This window comes from Sus scrofa, chromosome 9, assembly GCF_054392235.1.
Source record: "Sus scrofa isolate SSC_HxYL_T2T_F1_AM1 chromosome 9, Sscrofa_HxYL_maternal_Yorkshire_Landrace_v2.0, whole genome shotgun sequence".
NCBI classification, from domain to species: domain Eukaryota; kingdom Metazoa; phylum Chordata; class Mammalia; order Artiodactyla; family Suidae; genus Sus; species Sus scrofa.
In genome coordinates, this window is record NC_139391.1 from 140,233,259 (window position 1) to 140,250,152 (window position 16,894).

At 44.9% G+C, this 16,894-nt stretch overlaps 1 protein-coding gene across 6 annotated transcripts in view; it reads left to right on the top strand.

Moving 5' to 3' along the window:
- The window catches only part of ABCA13 (ATP binding cassette subfamily A member 13), a 349,393-nt gene extending 347,316 nt beyond the window's left edge, over positions 1-2,077 (top strand). For all 6 annotated transcript variants that reach the window (XR_014816631.1, XM_021063900.2, XM_021063898.2 and 3 more), the window contains one exon: positions 361-2,077. Coding sequence is in view for 5 of the 6 variants with exons in the window: in XM_021063900.2 (XP_020919559.2) it covers positions 361-453 (93 nt within the window). In the remaining variant the exon portion in view is untranslated. The remainder of the gene's footprint in view (positions 1-360) is intronic.
- The last annotated feature ends 14,817 nt before the right edge of the window (positions 2,078-16,894 follow it).

Sequence of the window (16,894 nt, forward strand, 5' to 3'; positions counted from 1 at the left end):
TGGCAATTTAGGAAGGGGTGATGTGAATGAAAGATATTTTTTATCTTTCCTTTCATGGCCATACCTGTGGCACATGGACGTTCCTAGGGTTAGGTGTCTGATGGGAGCTGCATCTGCTGCTTACACCACCTCTTGCAGCAATGCTAGATCCTTAACCCACTGAGCAAGGCCAGGAGTCAAACCCACATCCTTGCGGACACTATGTCAGGGTCTTAACCCAATGAGCCACAGCGGGAACTCCAGGTGGATTATTTTTGATTCTTAGGAGAAGTCTGGCAGTACTTTGAGATGTTCCTTGTAATAGTGGAGAACAAAATGTTGAGTGTTCTAAGTCACAATTAATTTCATTATTTCTTCCAGGTATTTATTAATTTTGCGACTGAGCAGCAAACCCCACCAGCTTGTCCTGATCTGTCCGCTGACCACCACTGCCCACAGCATCTGCCTATCTAGGCACTAATGAAGACATTTGTCAGGGAAATTAAGCCTTGTCATTTGTTATAATTAATATTCAAAGATCAGAGGAGCGAGTGGGCAGCAGAGGAGCAGGAAGATAGTCAAATTTCCTTCTCTTCTCCCTTTTCTACTTTGAAACTCTTTGCTAATTAATAACTAACAGTGTCCTTCTTTTCTGCAGACTTTGGAGCAGTTTCTCTGATTTAGTTACTTTCTCTGCCAAGCCCAGGGGGGGCCAGCTTCCTGGGACACAGGCAGGAAGGGACTGACCTCCTTCTGGAGCTGGAAAGGCCATCAGAGGCTGCCCGTGTCAGACAGTCCATGTGACGTTTAAGAAAACCAAGGCCCCCAACTTACTTGTATAGGGAATAGTACCAGAATTTTTTCTATTTTTGTCATCTTTCTACTAGGTCATGCTTACACGTATCTAAATAATCATTCAGGATTTAAATGCACACTTTCTCTAATCCTAGATGACATTATAATGTGGTATAAGATGAAAACATACCTTTTTTTTTTGTACAAAACATACTTTTAAAACATGGGAATTAAAAAGCTTTTTAGTCAACCCTTTAGCAAAATTAATTAAATTTAACGTGGTACTCTGTATCATTTATAAAATATTTTACCAGAATTTCACAGATTGTAAATTTAGGGGAATACAGAAAGAACTGTAATAAAGATATATTTATTTTCTTTTTATTTTCTGGACTAAAAATTGCTACTCCTAAAGTTATCCTAACTGAGTAGCTTTCCAAGTGTGTTGGTCCCGCCTTAGAGCTGCAGCAGTGTCTCCCAGGAGCTTGGCAGACATGCAAGTTCTCAGGCGCCCACACGTGATGAATCTCAGACCCTGGGGTGGGAGCCCCACAGCCTGGGTTTAAACCCCACCCCTCCCACCCTAGTTTCTTATGAACATTCCAGTTTGAAAACCAACCACCCAAGGATACATGTAGTTACTTTCTAGTTCTGCAAGCAAAATTAGCTCAATATGTAGTAAACACTAATTTTCAAATAATTGTTGCATTTCTAAAATGGTATCATCTCAGAATTAGTGTCCTCAAAGTATTTTCAGATGTAAAGTTCTAAGAGGTGATTCGAAAAGCCTACGTGAGTCTGACAGTGTGCATTTTATAGTTAGTAAAATGTATAACATCAGTGTGTCTGCTACGCAAAGCGGTTTCCAGTCGGACGGGTCTGAGTTGAAATATTTCTCAACCTTCTTGGAGTGACACTTTTCCAGCATCCCAGTGGGTGGCTGTACTGACTTCCTTTTAAAATCTAACCTTAGTCAATTAAGTTTTTGAGTGATAGTGGCTTGCGATAAAAGGAAAACTTTTGGGGACATTTCTTTGCTGAAGCACGATTTCGTTAAAATACGTCTTTCCTAGATAGAATTCTGTACTAGAGGTATTTTTAAATGGTAAGGATTTAAGCCAATCGTGGATCATTTTGATGTGACGATTTTGTTTCATATATATCACGCAGATTATGCTTTCCTAAGAAGTTACCGTTAAGGGTTCTATGATTTTTCCCCCAGTCCGCACTGTCTCGTTGTCAGAATGGAAGAAGTAATCTGCTGTTGTTGTTGTTGATCATAAATAAAATTTGTGAAACACGACCCTGTTTATATTGCCATGAATAAATGAGACGACCTTTAGTTCAGCCTGATTCTTGGGATGTGGTTGTGTCTTTGCCAGCATATTTCCTTTCATCTTTAGGGATTTAATTTAATTTTGGTAGAGAGGAAATGAAACTACTACATCGTTTAAAGCTTGAAAAGGTTAAAATTTAATTGAGTTTTACTTTGCTGTGCTCTGCTCTTAGGGATTCTTTTCTAGGCTTTGCGCTGCTATGTTCTTGAAGTCTATGCTTCAAGGTATGCCTTTGAACAATAAACAGGAAGAAAAAGAGAGAAACCCAACGAGCTAAAACGCCATATCCCGGAAGACTGGACACAAAAGGTCAAATCTTATGTTGATGTTGAAAATGCCATTGCATTTCTAAGTCATGCAGATATGTTATGCCTTTGGAGTTAAGCATTTGTCTTAAGACTTTGGGGCTTACGTTCACACAACTGAGACTTTTATTAAACAAACTACCATCTTTGGAAAGCATTCTGAGTGGAGAACTTTGTAAGGCAGAAACAACTGTGATTGTTCCAGTTCTTCTGATCAGACTTTTGATATATAGTTTATCTTTACCTGGATATTTAAATAGGTCATGCATTAAAGCCCTCATGCAGAATTAAGGGTGTAACGAGCAAACAAGTATATTTTTAGAATAGTAAAGAGTAGGAACTTTGGAGTTCCCATTGTGGCTTAATGGGTTAAGAACCAAACTAGTATTCATGAGGAGGTGGGTTTCCATCCCTGATCTCAGTGGGTTAAGGATGTGCGGTTGCCATGAGCTGCAGTGTACGTCCCAGAGGCGGCTCGGACCTGGTGTTGCCGTGGCTGTGGCTTAGGCCTGCAGCTGCAGCTCCGAGTGGACCCCTATCCTAGGAACTTCCATGTGCTGCAGGCATGGCCCCAAACAACAACAACAACAAAAGAGTGGGGACCTTAAACGTATAGTTGGATTGATTTAGTGAATATGGAATTAAACAGGGCTCCATACGATCCCTCCCAGACATCTTACCAACACACAGGTCCCATCGCCATCCTCCACTCTCAGTGTTCCTGAGTGGCACGTGAATACTTCAGCCTAGTCACAGACTTTCCTACCCAGATGGGGGATACAGACATTTTAAATTTCCAAACATGTGTGACTGTGTTTCCTCCTTTGGCTCTTGCCTGGGTTTCGTGTAGGTCCAGCTCGGTGACGGTTTTTCTAGAGTGTGTTTATGGTATGACGGTTTTTCTAGACTGTGATGATGGTGTGACGGTTGCTTTTCTAGAGTGTGCTTATGGTATGACGGTTTTTCTAGAGTGTGCTTATGCTGTGACGGTTTTGCTAGAGTGTGTTTATGGTGTGAGGGTTTTTCTAGAGTGTGCTTATGCTGTGACGGTTTTGCTAGAGTGTGTTTACGGTGTGACGGTTTTGCTAGAGTGTGTTTATGGTGTGATGGTTTTGCTAGAGTGTGTTGACGGTGTGATGGTTTTGCTAGAGTGTGTTTACGGTGTGATGGTTTTGCTAGAGTGTGTTTACGGTGTGCTGCACCTCAGTTTCTCACCCTGGTCTTGTTGCAAGCCCTTTCTGTCACCCCTGCGAGCCTGCACACAGTCATTCTCTCAGTTAACGTGATCCGCCCCCTCTCTGTGCACAGATAGACATGGGGACGGTAAGTGCGATGTGGTGGATTAAGAGTGGAAAAGCCACAGCCCTTGTCCTCAAGGAGCAGGCAGTCAGGTGGGGACAGTGAGGTGCGGCCTGTGAGCAGTGAGCCCACCCTGTTTTCTAGCCAAGGGTGTGGGAACTCATTCTGTGAATCCTTGCCTCCGACGGGGCCTTCGCAGTTGGAGAACAGGAAGAAGGATCTTGGGCGTTTAGGAAATATCAGAGCAAATCAGCAATAGTCAGTGAGCAATGGATATTTGCCTGTTACTCTGGAGGAAGCTGAGTAATGATTCCAAAGGCAAGTCTGTGTGTCCAACGCACAGTGAGACCAAACAAGCCAAAACGGAGTTTGGAGCAGAGAAAAGTTTATTGCAGGGCCATGCAAGGAGCTGGATGGTTCATGCTCCCTAAAGCCCTGCACCCTCCGAAAGGCTTCAGCAGCGCACTTTTAAAGGCGAGGCGACCGAGGGCGAGGTGGGTTGTTGCAGACTCTTCTTGGTACTGGAATCCTTTGTTCTTGCAACTGTCCACGGAGGTCAGGTCACGATGTTTCTGCAAACCTCTGACAACACAAAGGGTATTCTCTGTTTTGCAGCTTTTTAGCTCTATATCAACAGAAAACTTATACCCCTAAAGGTCAGAGCCTTGAGAATGGGCTCTCCCATGTAGTTCAGGCAAGAGCAATACAATATAAAAATTAAAATAAAAGAAACAGGTCTACGATGAAGTCAGATCTGTCCTTTCCTATTACACTTTAGAACTCAGCTCAACATCTTTAGAATTTCCCCTTATCTTCCAAAGTGGCTGCTGGAGCTCTAGCTATCACAGTATCCAGAGAAGCAGAGTAAATAAATAACTAAATAAATAAATTAGATTAAGGGGGGAAGTGCACCATTTAAAGTGGTCTTCTGGGCATTCCCGTTGTGGCTGAGCAGGTTAAGAACCAACTATTAACCATGAGGATGCAGGTTTGATCCCTGCCCTTGCGCAGTGGGTTAACAATTTGGCGTTGCTACAAGCTGTGGCATAGGTCACAGATGCAGCTTGGATCTGGTGTGGCTGTGGCTGTGTGTAGGCCAACAGCTGCAACGTTGATTTCAGTCGTAGCCAGGAAACTTCCATATGCTGTGGGTGCAGCCCTAAAAAGAAAAAAATCTAATAAGAAACAAAAAGTAAAGAGGTCTCCTGGCTTATATGACATTGGCCAGAAATAATGACATGGCCATAATTTAGCAAGAAATGTTTGGGCACTCCAATTCTACCTGTAGCCCTAAAATGAAATGAGGGTTCTGATTTTATGCAAGAAAAACAAAATAGATACTGGATAGGCAGTCAGTAAGTTCTACGACAGGAATGCATAACACGTTTTGTGGCCATTTCACATGAGAAGGGAGTGAAATCAATTTGGGGCATGTTGAGTGGACTGGGTAATGTCAAATTACATGACCATCTGCAGGCAGCCCAGGGTCTAAGAGCACTGCAGTTTTCAGGATTAGAGTAGTATGTTAACCTCTGTATATCAGATGCCATTCATATTTATAAAGATTACATCAAGTTGAATGCAGTAAATAAGAAAAAGAAAGAATTCTATGGATATTTTCCATCTGGGGTAAATAAATAGCTTTGTCATCTTCTCACAGTGAGAATTCCTACTGAGAACTTAATGGATAAATTTTTCTTGCTGGAAAGGGTTTCAAATTGCTGAAAGAAGTCAGAAGCATTTTTCTTAATTATTTGCTATTGCTTGTGATTGCATAGGAGACATTTCACTATCTTATCAGTAAATTTATCACATTTTTCTTTACATGAAAGTGTTTTAAGGAAAAATGGAGTCTACTGAGTTAAAGACACATTTCAATCCCAGCAAAATTTCCTGGTTAAAAAATGCATCGAGAAGTTGCATGATTCTGTATTTCTTTCAAATAGAAGGCATTGCTGTGAATGCCATACTTACCATGGCATTTACGTTCTGGGGTGCATGACTTGGTCTGCTGAATTCCATCAGTTACCAAATTGTAAGGATATATTCAGTTTATGGTTTTGTTCATTAAATATGGGGATGTAACTTCAGATAAACCCTTCGTGTGAGGTCCTGATGCGTGATGATTTTGGCTTCTCACCTGTTCATAATCACCCCCAGCGTCATACCGGGATGAGCTCTACCAAACGTAGTCGAATGAAAATTCCATTCGTTTTTGCATAAATGGAACCGAATCAGGGTTAGGAGCCAGGGCAAGGCAGCATGTCCAGGGGAAGGCCACCAGCTGGGCATCCAGCTCCAGTCTGATCCTCGTCGGGCTCTGCTTCCAGCTCACGTCTCATCTTCTCCAGTCTACTGTGTGATGACCGTTGCTCTTCCAAACCTGAAAGTATCGGAGTCTTTTCTCTGGAGTTCCTCTGTTTGAAAAGCATTTCCCCTCTCTCCTGGCTGAGTGAAATGCTGTAAAATTAAGGGCAGTGGAAAGACAACAGGGTCTAGAATCAGAAAGACCTATTTCAAGTCTTGCCCCTTTCACCTGAGAGTGTGAGACCTCAGAGGGTCTTCCCCCACCTCCCCCAGCCTCACTTCCTCTTTGTGAAGGATGCAGGGGGCATCTCCAGCTCAGAGGGCTGTTCTGAGGGTCAGATTGGATCCTTAGTGTAAAAGCTCTTTTCACGACTGTCTGGCATGGTGTGCCCATACAGTGGTGCCAGCCACTCTGTCATTCAGTCTCGAGGCAGGGCCCCACTGTCATTCGGAGTCTGCTCAGATCCACCTCTTAGAGTAATGAAAATAAAAACAAAAGTAAGCAAATGGGACCTAATTAAACTTAAAAGTTTTGCCCAGCAGAAGAAAACCATAAACAAAATGAAAAGACAACCTACAAAATGGGAGAAAATATTGCACATGAAGCAGTTGACAAGGGATTACTATCCCAAATATGGAAATACCTTCTGCAGGTCGCTATTAAAAAATCAAACAAGCCCACCACAAGTGGGCAGATCTAAATAGACATTTTTCCAAAAAAGACATACAGATGGCCAAAAAAAAAAAAAAAACACCAACTGCACATGAAAAGATGCTCAACATCACTAATTAATAGAGAAATACTTTTCAAAACTACTCTGAGGTACCACCTTACGCAAGCCAGAATTGCCATCATCAAAAAGTCTACAAACAATAAATGCTAGAGAGGATGCTGAGGAAAGGGAACCCTCCTACACTGTTGGTGGGAATGTAAATTGGTGCAACCACTATCGAAAACAGTATAGAGGTTCCTCAAAAAACTAAAAGTAGAACTACCATGTGATCCAGCAACCCTACTCCTTGGTACCTATATGGAGGGAATCATTTTCAAACCATAATTTGAAAAGATGCATGTACCTCAGTGTTCACTGATGCACTGTTTACAATAGTCAAGACATGGAAGCCACCCACATGTCCACCAAGAGAAGACTGGATAAAGAAAATGTGGTCCATATGTACAATGGATTCTTACTGAGCCATGAAGAAGAATGAAAAAATGCCATTTGCAGCAGCACGGATGGACCTAGAAACCATCCCACCAAGTGAAGTTAGTCAGACAGTGAAAGTCAAACAGCATATGAGATCACCTATATCCTAAAAAAGGATGCAAATGAACTGATTTGCAGAATAGAAACAGACTCAGAAAAACTTAGGGTCACCAAAGAGGCCAAGCAGGGGGCAGGGATGGACTGGGGTTTGGGATGGGCCTGTGAACACTGTGGTATAGGGCCTCGTTGGCTGACGGTGACCTGCTGTACAGCACAGACACCTGTACCCAATGTCCTGTGATCACCTATGTGGAACAGAATCTGAAGGAGAGTGGGTGTGTGTACGTGTGTAACTGAATCACTGTGTTGAACAGTAGAAATTACCACGACATTGTAAAAAACTATAAAAACGTCTGGGCTTTGCTGGTATATGCTAGCAACACAGACTAGAGAGTTTATTTAACTGTGATTCCGTTTTTACCTAAAATATCAGAATAAGGGCTGTGGGGGGAATCAGGTACGATAACACATGAGAACCGGCAGGCTGTGCACACTTAATAAGCACTATTATTACGAGTGCGTTAGTCAACCAGGGTGGCCATAACCAAACACCTTGGGCTGGGTGGCTTAAACCACAGAAATTGACGTCTCCCAGTTCTGGAGGGTGGAGGTCCCAGATCCCGGAGCCACAGGTAGGTCTGGTCCTAGACGTCTTCTCCTGCCGGCAGGGCTGCCGGCTGGCCGAGCGCACAGCCGGCGTGAGCTCTGGGAGAAAACAAGCTTGCTGGTTTCTCTTCCTCCGTGGGCACTAACCCCGTGGGACCAGGGCCCCATGCCGTGGCCTCGTTCCGCTGTCATCACGGCCGTGATGGCCTGTCTCCAAGGACACTCACACTAGGGGGTCAGGGCTGCAACACACAGAGGGAGACACAAACAATCGGTCCAACCTGTCTTATTATGTAATTATTATTTAAAAGTCCAACAAGAATCATCACCTCCCTCTCCCCCCTTTTTTTTACTTTTTAAGCACTTCCAGTGAAGGGTGGTTGAGGTACAATATGCTGTGTTCATTTCTACTGTACAGCAAAGCGACTCGATGCGTGTGCGAATATGTCGGTTGTCTGTGTTCTTCTTCATGTTCTTTTCCGTCACAGTTTGTTGCAGGATACTGAGTAGAGTTCCCTGTGCTTTCTCCATCCTGCGCATCTTAGGGTTTAGCTGCGGATCCCCAGCTCCCAGGCCCCCCTCCCCACCCCCACCTCCCTGGACATCATCCTGTTTCTAAGCCTGTCTTTGCTTCCCAGGAGTGAGTTCCTGTCCGTAGTTGCCTAGGTCATTATGCAGAGATCCACTAATGATGCACGTATACGTATTTCCCAGCACAAGGCTCAAGTGACTTGCGTCTTGCTATCCCTGACCTCAGCCGCGTGATTGGAAATACCTAAACTGTGCAGGTGGCCCAGGCGCTTCTGTTTTCAGTCTTTCTGCGTTTCCTTTCAGACCCTGCGATGGCTGTGTCTTCATGTTTGCTCATCTGTCCCCTCCGTGTTGAGCAGAATTCAGCTGTTGCTCTTAGTTATTTTTCATCCCAAGACATTGTAGTTTTCACTTTCAGAAATTCAATTTGGGTTTTATTTTTTATGTCTCCTACGTCTTGTACTTTGCTGTGCTCTGCTTTCTCGAATATATCAAAAAAGATTATACTGCGTGTAGAAATATCCTTGCTACCGTGTTTCTGTCAGCGGCATCTCTTTTTGGATCAGCTTTGATTGATTTTTATGTTCCCTTTCCTATCTGAAAATGTTTAATTAGATGCCTGGCGACATTCTAACTTGACTTTGTTGACTTCTGTATCTCCTTTTACTTTAAACAATACTTCATTTTTATTCAGTGAAATCACCTTGAAAGAGTGGGGTGTCTTTGAGACCTGTTTTTTCAGTGTTGTCAGACTGAACCGGATCAGCGTTTAGTGTTACCTGCGCCCTTCTCGAAGCAAAACCCTCCCGTGGGGTCACTCGTCCCGAGTCACTGTGTACGGTTTCTCCCACCTTGTCGGTGGAAGCGCCAGCCACCCTGGCCTGAGCGAGGTTTTTTTTTTTAAATTAATTCATTGTGTTGTGTTTGCATCAGAGTATCGTTGATGTTCAGTGTTGTGTCCGTTTCTCTTTACAGCGTAGTGACAAGGGGGAGGGTGGGGGTGGACTTGGAGTTTGGAGTTGGTATTTGCAAACTGTGGTATCTGGAACGGGGAAGCAGTGACGTCCTCCTCTGCGGCAGGGGAACTACATCCAGTGTGTGACTGGGTCGCGGGGGGCGCTCTGATGGCTCCGCCTGCTCGTTTTAGCTGGGTGTGCCCAAACGTCAGGCACTTTCCTCAGTGTGGCACTGCTCATCCTCTGCACACCCTGGAGCCCAGGATCCAAGCTGCGGGTTCCCTCTCCCCGGCTCTGAGCTGGGCCAGCTCTAATCTTGTTCACCGCAGCCTCCTCTCTCCATCCCCTGCCCTCAGGGCCACCCCTGGGCTCCATCTGCGTTCCTCTGCCGCCGCCACGGCCCGGAATCCTCTCCAGGCAGGAAGCAAGGGCGGCTGGCGGGTTCTCGCTGGGCTCTCTAATGTCTGAAAACCACTGCTATGTTATGTCCCCTTCTTTCTAGTTCTTTCTGGTGGGAGGGCAATGTGATTCCTTCATCCTATTAGAAGCAAAATTATCTCTGTATAGATCATTTTGGCAGAGGAGAGTAAATAGCTGGCAGTGACACCACCAGGGCTTTCCAAACAATAAGGCACAGTGAACTTCACTTTGTGGCACCAGGAGACTAGCCCAGGGACAGAGAGCACAGGATCATCTCACCAGAGGACACAGCCCTTTGAACTGCCCCTGAACTAAGGAGCAAACCTTACTTCAAGATGTCCAGCACAGGTCTGACCAGACTAAGGACTCTAACGTGACAGGCGGGGACAGGGGTGACCGCCCGCCATTCTGCTTGTGACCTTCCATTGAATTCCCTTCGTCTTTGTGAACCAGTAACTGTTCTGGAATTGCCGATCAGACATTCATGGAGGTTTCCATGCGAGCTAGCCTCAACACTGAGCTGTCAGTTTTTCTTTGTCTGGAAGAAATAGTCTTAAGATTGGAATTCACTTAGGAGGTAAATTATGACTGTAACTAGCTTGAAAACAGTTGCTGTTATAATCTGAACTCAAAATCAAAACACAGGTCTTTTGCAGCTATCTCGGCATTTCCAAAATACATTTCCACGATCTAAAGAGTTAAGCTTCATTTTGTGTGAATTTTCTCAGAAGAACATTCCTCAAGTAAATTCCTAGCATATCCTCAAATTTACACTGCTTTTAAGTAATGAAGCAATGCAAATTGTTTTTCATGCATATGGATTAGAACATTCAATTAGTTTTCAATTATGTACCAGAGTGCTTTGAAGAAACTCTCAATTTGTACTGTGCTAACACCAGATCCTCCTTCTTCTTCCTTTTTAAACCTTAACCAATATTAAGAAATTGTCTACACAAAGACATCTTTTGAACGGAGGAAGGGAGAGTTCAGGAGCCTTCCGAATAGAAGAAGCCTCGTTGAGTTCAAAGCCTGCAGCCTGGGCTCCCTGTCTTGTCCACTACATTCGATTCATTTCATGGTGCTATTTGCTGGGAGTTTAGGGCACATCTCAAGGCATTTGCAATCTGGTGGATAAGAGAGACAACCCTTCAGGGGATACGTGGAAGTTTCTAGAAGAGCACAGAGACAGGGCATCCCAGTCAGACTGGAGACAGGAAACACAGCCAGAGATTTGTTCGTTCATTCCTCTAATAATTCACACTGAGGACAGGCGCCAGGAAAGAGCTGAGCTCTGAAGGGACGAGCGTGTGAAGGTAAGTCAGACACTAATTCCAGCCGTAAGGAGTCTCCTAAGGAGCTGAGAGCAGGTGGAACTACCCATCAGGAGGAAGGTCTCTTTGGTTTGATGCTTGTTCTGTGGCAGACGCTGCATATGCTTTAACTGGCCTCGTCTTTTCTACCACACTGTTCAGAAGATATTACTGTGCCCATTTTACAGATGAGATCATAGAGAAAATGGTGTCCGCTAAAATTACCCAGAAATTAGTTGAGATGCAGCTCTAACCAAGATCTATTTGTTTTTATTTTGTCTTGTCTTGTTTTGTTTTTGCTTTTTAGGCCTGAACCCACGGCGTATGGAGGATCCCAGGCTAGGGGTCGAATTGGAGCTACAGCTGCTGGCCTACCCCACAGCCACAGCAACGTGGGATCTGAGTTGCATCTGTGACCTACACCACAGCTCACGGCAATACCTAACCCACTGAGTGAGGCCAGGGATCGAACCCGCATCCTCATGGATACTAGGCAGATTCATTTCTGATAGAAAGGAGTAGAATATGCCATATCTGCTTGCTTCAACCTCTCTTTGGATGAAGCCGCCATGCTCACTTGGTCACCTGCTCAGCCATGTCCCCTTTACTCTTCCAGGCACGTATTTATTTCTCTGCTCACCTGCTCCCCTGGTCCTGGGGCCTCCTTGACACTCCAGGAGCATCTTCATCTTAGAACCCTTGCCCTTGTGGTCTCCCTGCATGAGAAGCCTTTTCCCAGACACCCACTGACCAGCCCTGACTTGCACTGGTCTTTGTTAAGTGTCCTTGGTGGACACTTCCACGACCTCACTGCTCAGCAGGGATGACGTCAGGGCCCTTCCTCATTCTTCCCAGCTTTACTTCTCCCCGGCGTTTATCGGCTTTGAATCTGTTAGTGCCTTCTTTTTTATTTATTGTGAAACTACATTAGAGTGCCTGCTGTGGCCCTGTGGGCTCAGGATCCAGTGTTGTCTCTGAAGCCTCTTGGGTTACTGCCGAGGTGCAGGTTTGACCCTTGGCCCAGTGCAAGAGGCTTAAGGATTCTGTGTTGCCCCAGTTGTGGCATAGGTGACAGCTTTGGCTCAGACTCGATCCCCGGCCTGGGAACTTCTGCGTACTGCAGGTGTGGCAAAAGTAAATAAATAGAGAGGACGGATGGCAGGAGGCAGGTACTTTGCGGACTGATGTGATCTCAGCTCTCGAGTGTTTGGCACTTAGAGGTGCATTCATTTCCCAGCATTGCTGTCACAAAGGACCACAGACTGGAGGGCTTAAAACAACAGATGTTTTTGCTCTTACCCAAATCCAAACTGAAGCCCTTGGCAGTTCCACATGCTCTCTGAGGGCTCTTGGGTGGCTTTCTTCCTTGTCTCTTTCTAGCTTCAGTCGTTGGTGTCCTTGGCATCCAGCTGCATTACCCCGACCTCTGCCTTTCTGCTCACGTGGCGCTTTCCCCCGGGCGACTGGGTCCCTCTTCTTCCTATCGAAGTACCAGTCCTTTGGTTTAGACACCGCACCCATCCAGGAGGATCTCATCCTAACTAATCACATTGCGAAGACCCTCCTATTTGAGGTTCCAGATAGACCCACTTCGGAGGGCCACTTGTTCAAAACCTGGCAGGGTGATAAACAAGTGCCATGAACCCTTGTTGAGGAGAGACTGAACCAATGCTGTAATCTGTGCATCCCGGGCTCCACACCCGAAGACACTGCAGTCCCTGGAACTCTGCCATTGATTGAAGCAATGAGCCCAGTTTGTTCACAGTTTACTGTGTCCATGCCTGTGAACTGGCATCGTCTATGGAGCTTGCTTTGGGCAGTGAGGCATTTGCAGACATGATGCCCCAACCTGGACAAGTTCACGCATTAGGACGAGTTTGCTGTCCTCATCTGAGCCTCCAGAGGACATGTTTCCTGGAGGATGAGCAGCCATGTAGACCTTGAATGATTATCTGGTTTTATTAAGAGTATTTGCACAGACTCACACATCCACGCCTAGATTTATATCCTGCTGATTTAGAAATTAACATTCTTTTCATTTTACCGAAGTCTTCCTGGTAGAGACATTTAATTAAAAGCATGTGACCCATTTAAATTTAATCATTCTAATTCTTAAATGCACTGCATACAATTTCTAAGATGAGAGATTTTCATAGAATTACCATTTTGAGATTTATTCGCTTTGAATAATTTTGAAATGCATCCGCTTTCTTGCCAAAACGATTGTTGTACACAAAAGAAAAAAATTTACACTGCTGTCATTAGCTGATGTGTAATGCTGTATGTGAGTGCATTAATTCAGTTACAGAAGGAAGCGGTCTGTGAACCCTTTTTTAGTTATCTCAAATATAATTACTTTTTATAAAAATCACATTATGCAATGGATAAAAAATATAATTCAAATTTCTTCACATGGAAATTTCACTTTAGCCTTCAGGTCCTACCATTTCCCTAAAAGACAATAAAATCTTAGCAGAGAGAAGTTGTATCTGCAAAAGTCTAATCTAATTGATAAAGTTAGCAAAATGTATCAAGTTAATAAAGTATTTGCAGTGAGCACAATTATTGGTGTAATGAATCTTTGAAGGTTTAGTCTTTTTCTGGAATTTTTTTTTTTTCTACGGACAAAGCCAAGATGCTTCATTGGAGCCCGAAGAGAACCTAGGTCCTGACAGATGCATCTTTCTTAATGTAACCACAGATTGATTCTATCAAACTGATAGAATAGGGAAGAAAAAATGACAGAGAAAATGCACATTAATTTCCATGAAATTTTTCTCAGGGAGAAAAGTTGATTCATGGACTCAAAAGAGGCATCCAGACTTTCTGAAAAAGATTTGAATTCAGAAATTCACGTGCCCGGCTCTGGGGAGGCCCCGAGGCAGGTGCACTGCATTTGGAGAGGCTTTAGTGTGGGGAAAGCATTGCCAAGGGTCAGCTTCACTGGAACAGCTCTCCCCAGACTGCTTTTGGTCAGAGGGCCCTGGAAGTCCCCTGTTATGAAAGAAAGACCATTTGGAGCAGCAGTCACTGTATGTATCTCTCATCGCAACTAACCGGTTGTCAATGTTTACGTACGCAGGCGTTTGTCTAAGAAAGGTGTTTTGCATTGTTTTACCAGAAAAATGCTTTCTGCCTAATGAGATCCACTGAAAGTTCTTTTTCTTCTTATCAGCCTTGTTCATCCTTTTATGTGAAGGTGACTGGAGGGAACACCCCTGTTTTTTTTGTTTGTTTGTGCTGTGTTTTGACCAGCGTGGTTCTACCTGAATGTTTGATATTGTAAGTGCTTGGGGCCACCTCTAACAGGCGCCGTTGGGGGCCAGGATGAGGGTCTTTCTGATTTAAACAATCCCATCTGTTCAGAAAGATAAAATCCCCCCGCCCACACTCCCTGTCCCCCGGCAGTTTTGGCTGGGGAGGAAGTTGAAGCTTACACTGTAAGCTTTCCCCGAATTCTAAATGGAAAATGCTTGGTAAGCTTTCCCCGGATTCTAAACTAACTCTTACTGGGGCGGGGCCTCTGCACACCTTGTTTCTGTTCCCAGGGCCTTTGTGGTCCAGAGGAGGCCAGAGTGTGGTTAGGAGGTGAGGAAACGGGCCCTGCGAGCAGGCGGTCGACTGGTCACATGTGATACAACCAGTAACATGTGGGCAAATAACCAAATATTGGTTGGCAAAGGCAGCACTGAAGGCAGAGGGAGTGTCCTAAGTGCAAGAGAAAAAGCGCCCCTTACCTGGGTATGTAAAGCTCTCACAAAAATATGCAGGAGTTCCCGCTGTGGTGCTGTGGCTTAAGGATCCAGGATTGCTGCAGCTTTGTTGTAGGTCGAAGTTGCAGCTTGAGTTCATCCCTGGCCCGGGAACTTCCATATGCCCTGGGGGCAGGCAAGAAAGAAGGAAAGGAAGGCAGGAAGGAAGGGAGGGAGGACGGAAGAGAAAAAAAAATTAAACTCCAGGTGCAAAAGTCGAGATACAGATGTCTGCATTACAAAAAGAGCGTTTTTGCTGAGGTCTACACACATGTTAAGACAGTGCACTTCAGAAATTCCCATCGTGCCTCAGCAGTAAAGAGCCTGACTAGTATCCATGAGGATGTGGGTTTGATCCCTGGCTTCACTCAGTGGGTTAAGGATCCAGTGTTGCTGTGGTGTAGGTCACAGATGTGGCTCGAATGGGCTTTGGTGTGGCTGTGGTATAGGCTGGTGGCTACAGCTCTGATTCAACCCCTAGCCTGGGAACCTCCGTATGCCACGGGGGTGGCCCTAGAAAAGACAAAAAAAAAAAAAAAAAAAAAAAGTACATGAATTTGGGAGTTCCTGCCTGTGGCTCAGCAGAAAAGAATCTGACGAGCATCCACTGAGGACACAGGTTTGATCCCTGGCCTCAATCAGTGGATTAAGGATCTGGCATTGCCGTGAGCTGTGGTGCAGGTTGCAGACTCAGCTTGGACCTGATATTGCTGTGGCTCTGGCGTAGGCCAGCAACTGCAGCTCCAATTCGACCCCTAGCCTGGGAACTCTATATGCCGCAGGTGTGGCCCTAAAAATATTAAAAAAAAAAAGAAAAAAAAAGAAAGTACATGAATCCATGACCTAGCCTTGTGTGTGACCTTGTGCAGATCTGTGCCTCTTCCCGAGGAGCTCTGTGTCTGTTTAACTATCACACCAACAGCCTCGGGTTGTGATCGTCTGATTATACCTTAGCTGTGAGTGTCAACAAAAGTGGGTATGTTATTCATCTTATTTTTAGCAGAGTGTCTGATGCAGGATAGGTAGTATGTTTTCCTGAACAGAAGTTAACTGTAGATTTTACAGCAAACTTGAAAATCAAGTTCCCTATAAGCTAGTGGGCTATCACAGCTAAACAATTTAGCCTAGATTTTTTTGTGTCTCTAGAGTGATTTTTAACCTCAGGAGCAGTATTTTTTGGTAATTATGTAGAGAAAGCTGTGGCCTGACACCACGTCACGTATCAGTGGCCATGAGCTAGAGCTTCCCTTCCCCAGTTAACAAAATGCAAGAAATCAGTCTCGAGGGACTGCTTTAAAATTACTACAATAACTGAAATCTTGCCATATTTGGACAAACAGCAACAAAGAACATTGACTACGAAATTACTATAGGATTCTGTTTATCTTTCATTTTACCTTTTTTTTCTTTTTACGGCCTCGCCTCTGGCATATGGATGTTCCCAGGCCAAGGATCGAATGGGAGCTGCAGCTAAGAGCTACACTGCAGCCACCGCAGATCCAAGCTGCATCTGTGACCTACCCCGAAGTTGGTGACAACGCTGATCCTTAACCCACTGAGCGAGGCCAGGGATCGAACTTTCATCCTCATGGAGACAATGTCGGGTCCTTAACTCACTAAGCCACAACGGGAACTCCCTTTTTACCTTTTAGCGAATAAGGAGAAGAGTCATAAAATTCACATAGTTTGGGATCTGTAAACTTACTTAAGAAGATTACTTAAGAAATCTTCTTGTCACATGCGGATTAATAAACGCTGCTTGGAGAGAAGGAGATGGAAAAAGAAGTTATGCTTCAAGCACCTGGTCCAAGTCAGGAAGCCCATGGATGGGCTCGTGTAGGCTCTTCCTGGAGCAGAGCCTGAGACTGGCCATCCTGAGGCAGGGATTTGGGTGAGGGGAGCTCATTTGGCAAGGGCTCCCAGGAGGCTTTGAAGGAAGAAGGGAGGAGGGCGCCGTGCAGAGGGGGCACCTGTGGGCTCCTCCCTGGGGCTCCTGAGGGTCTGTGGGGCACACAGGCCCGGCCAATAG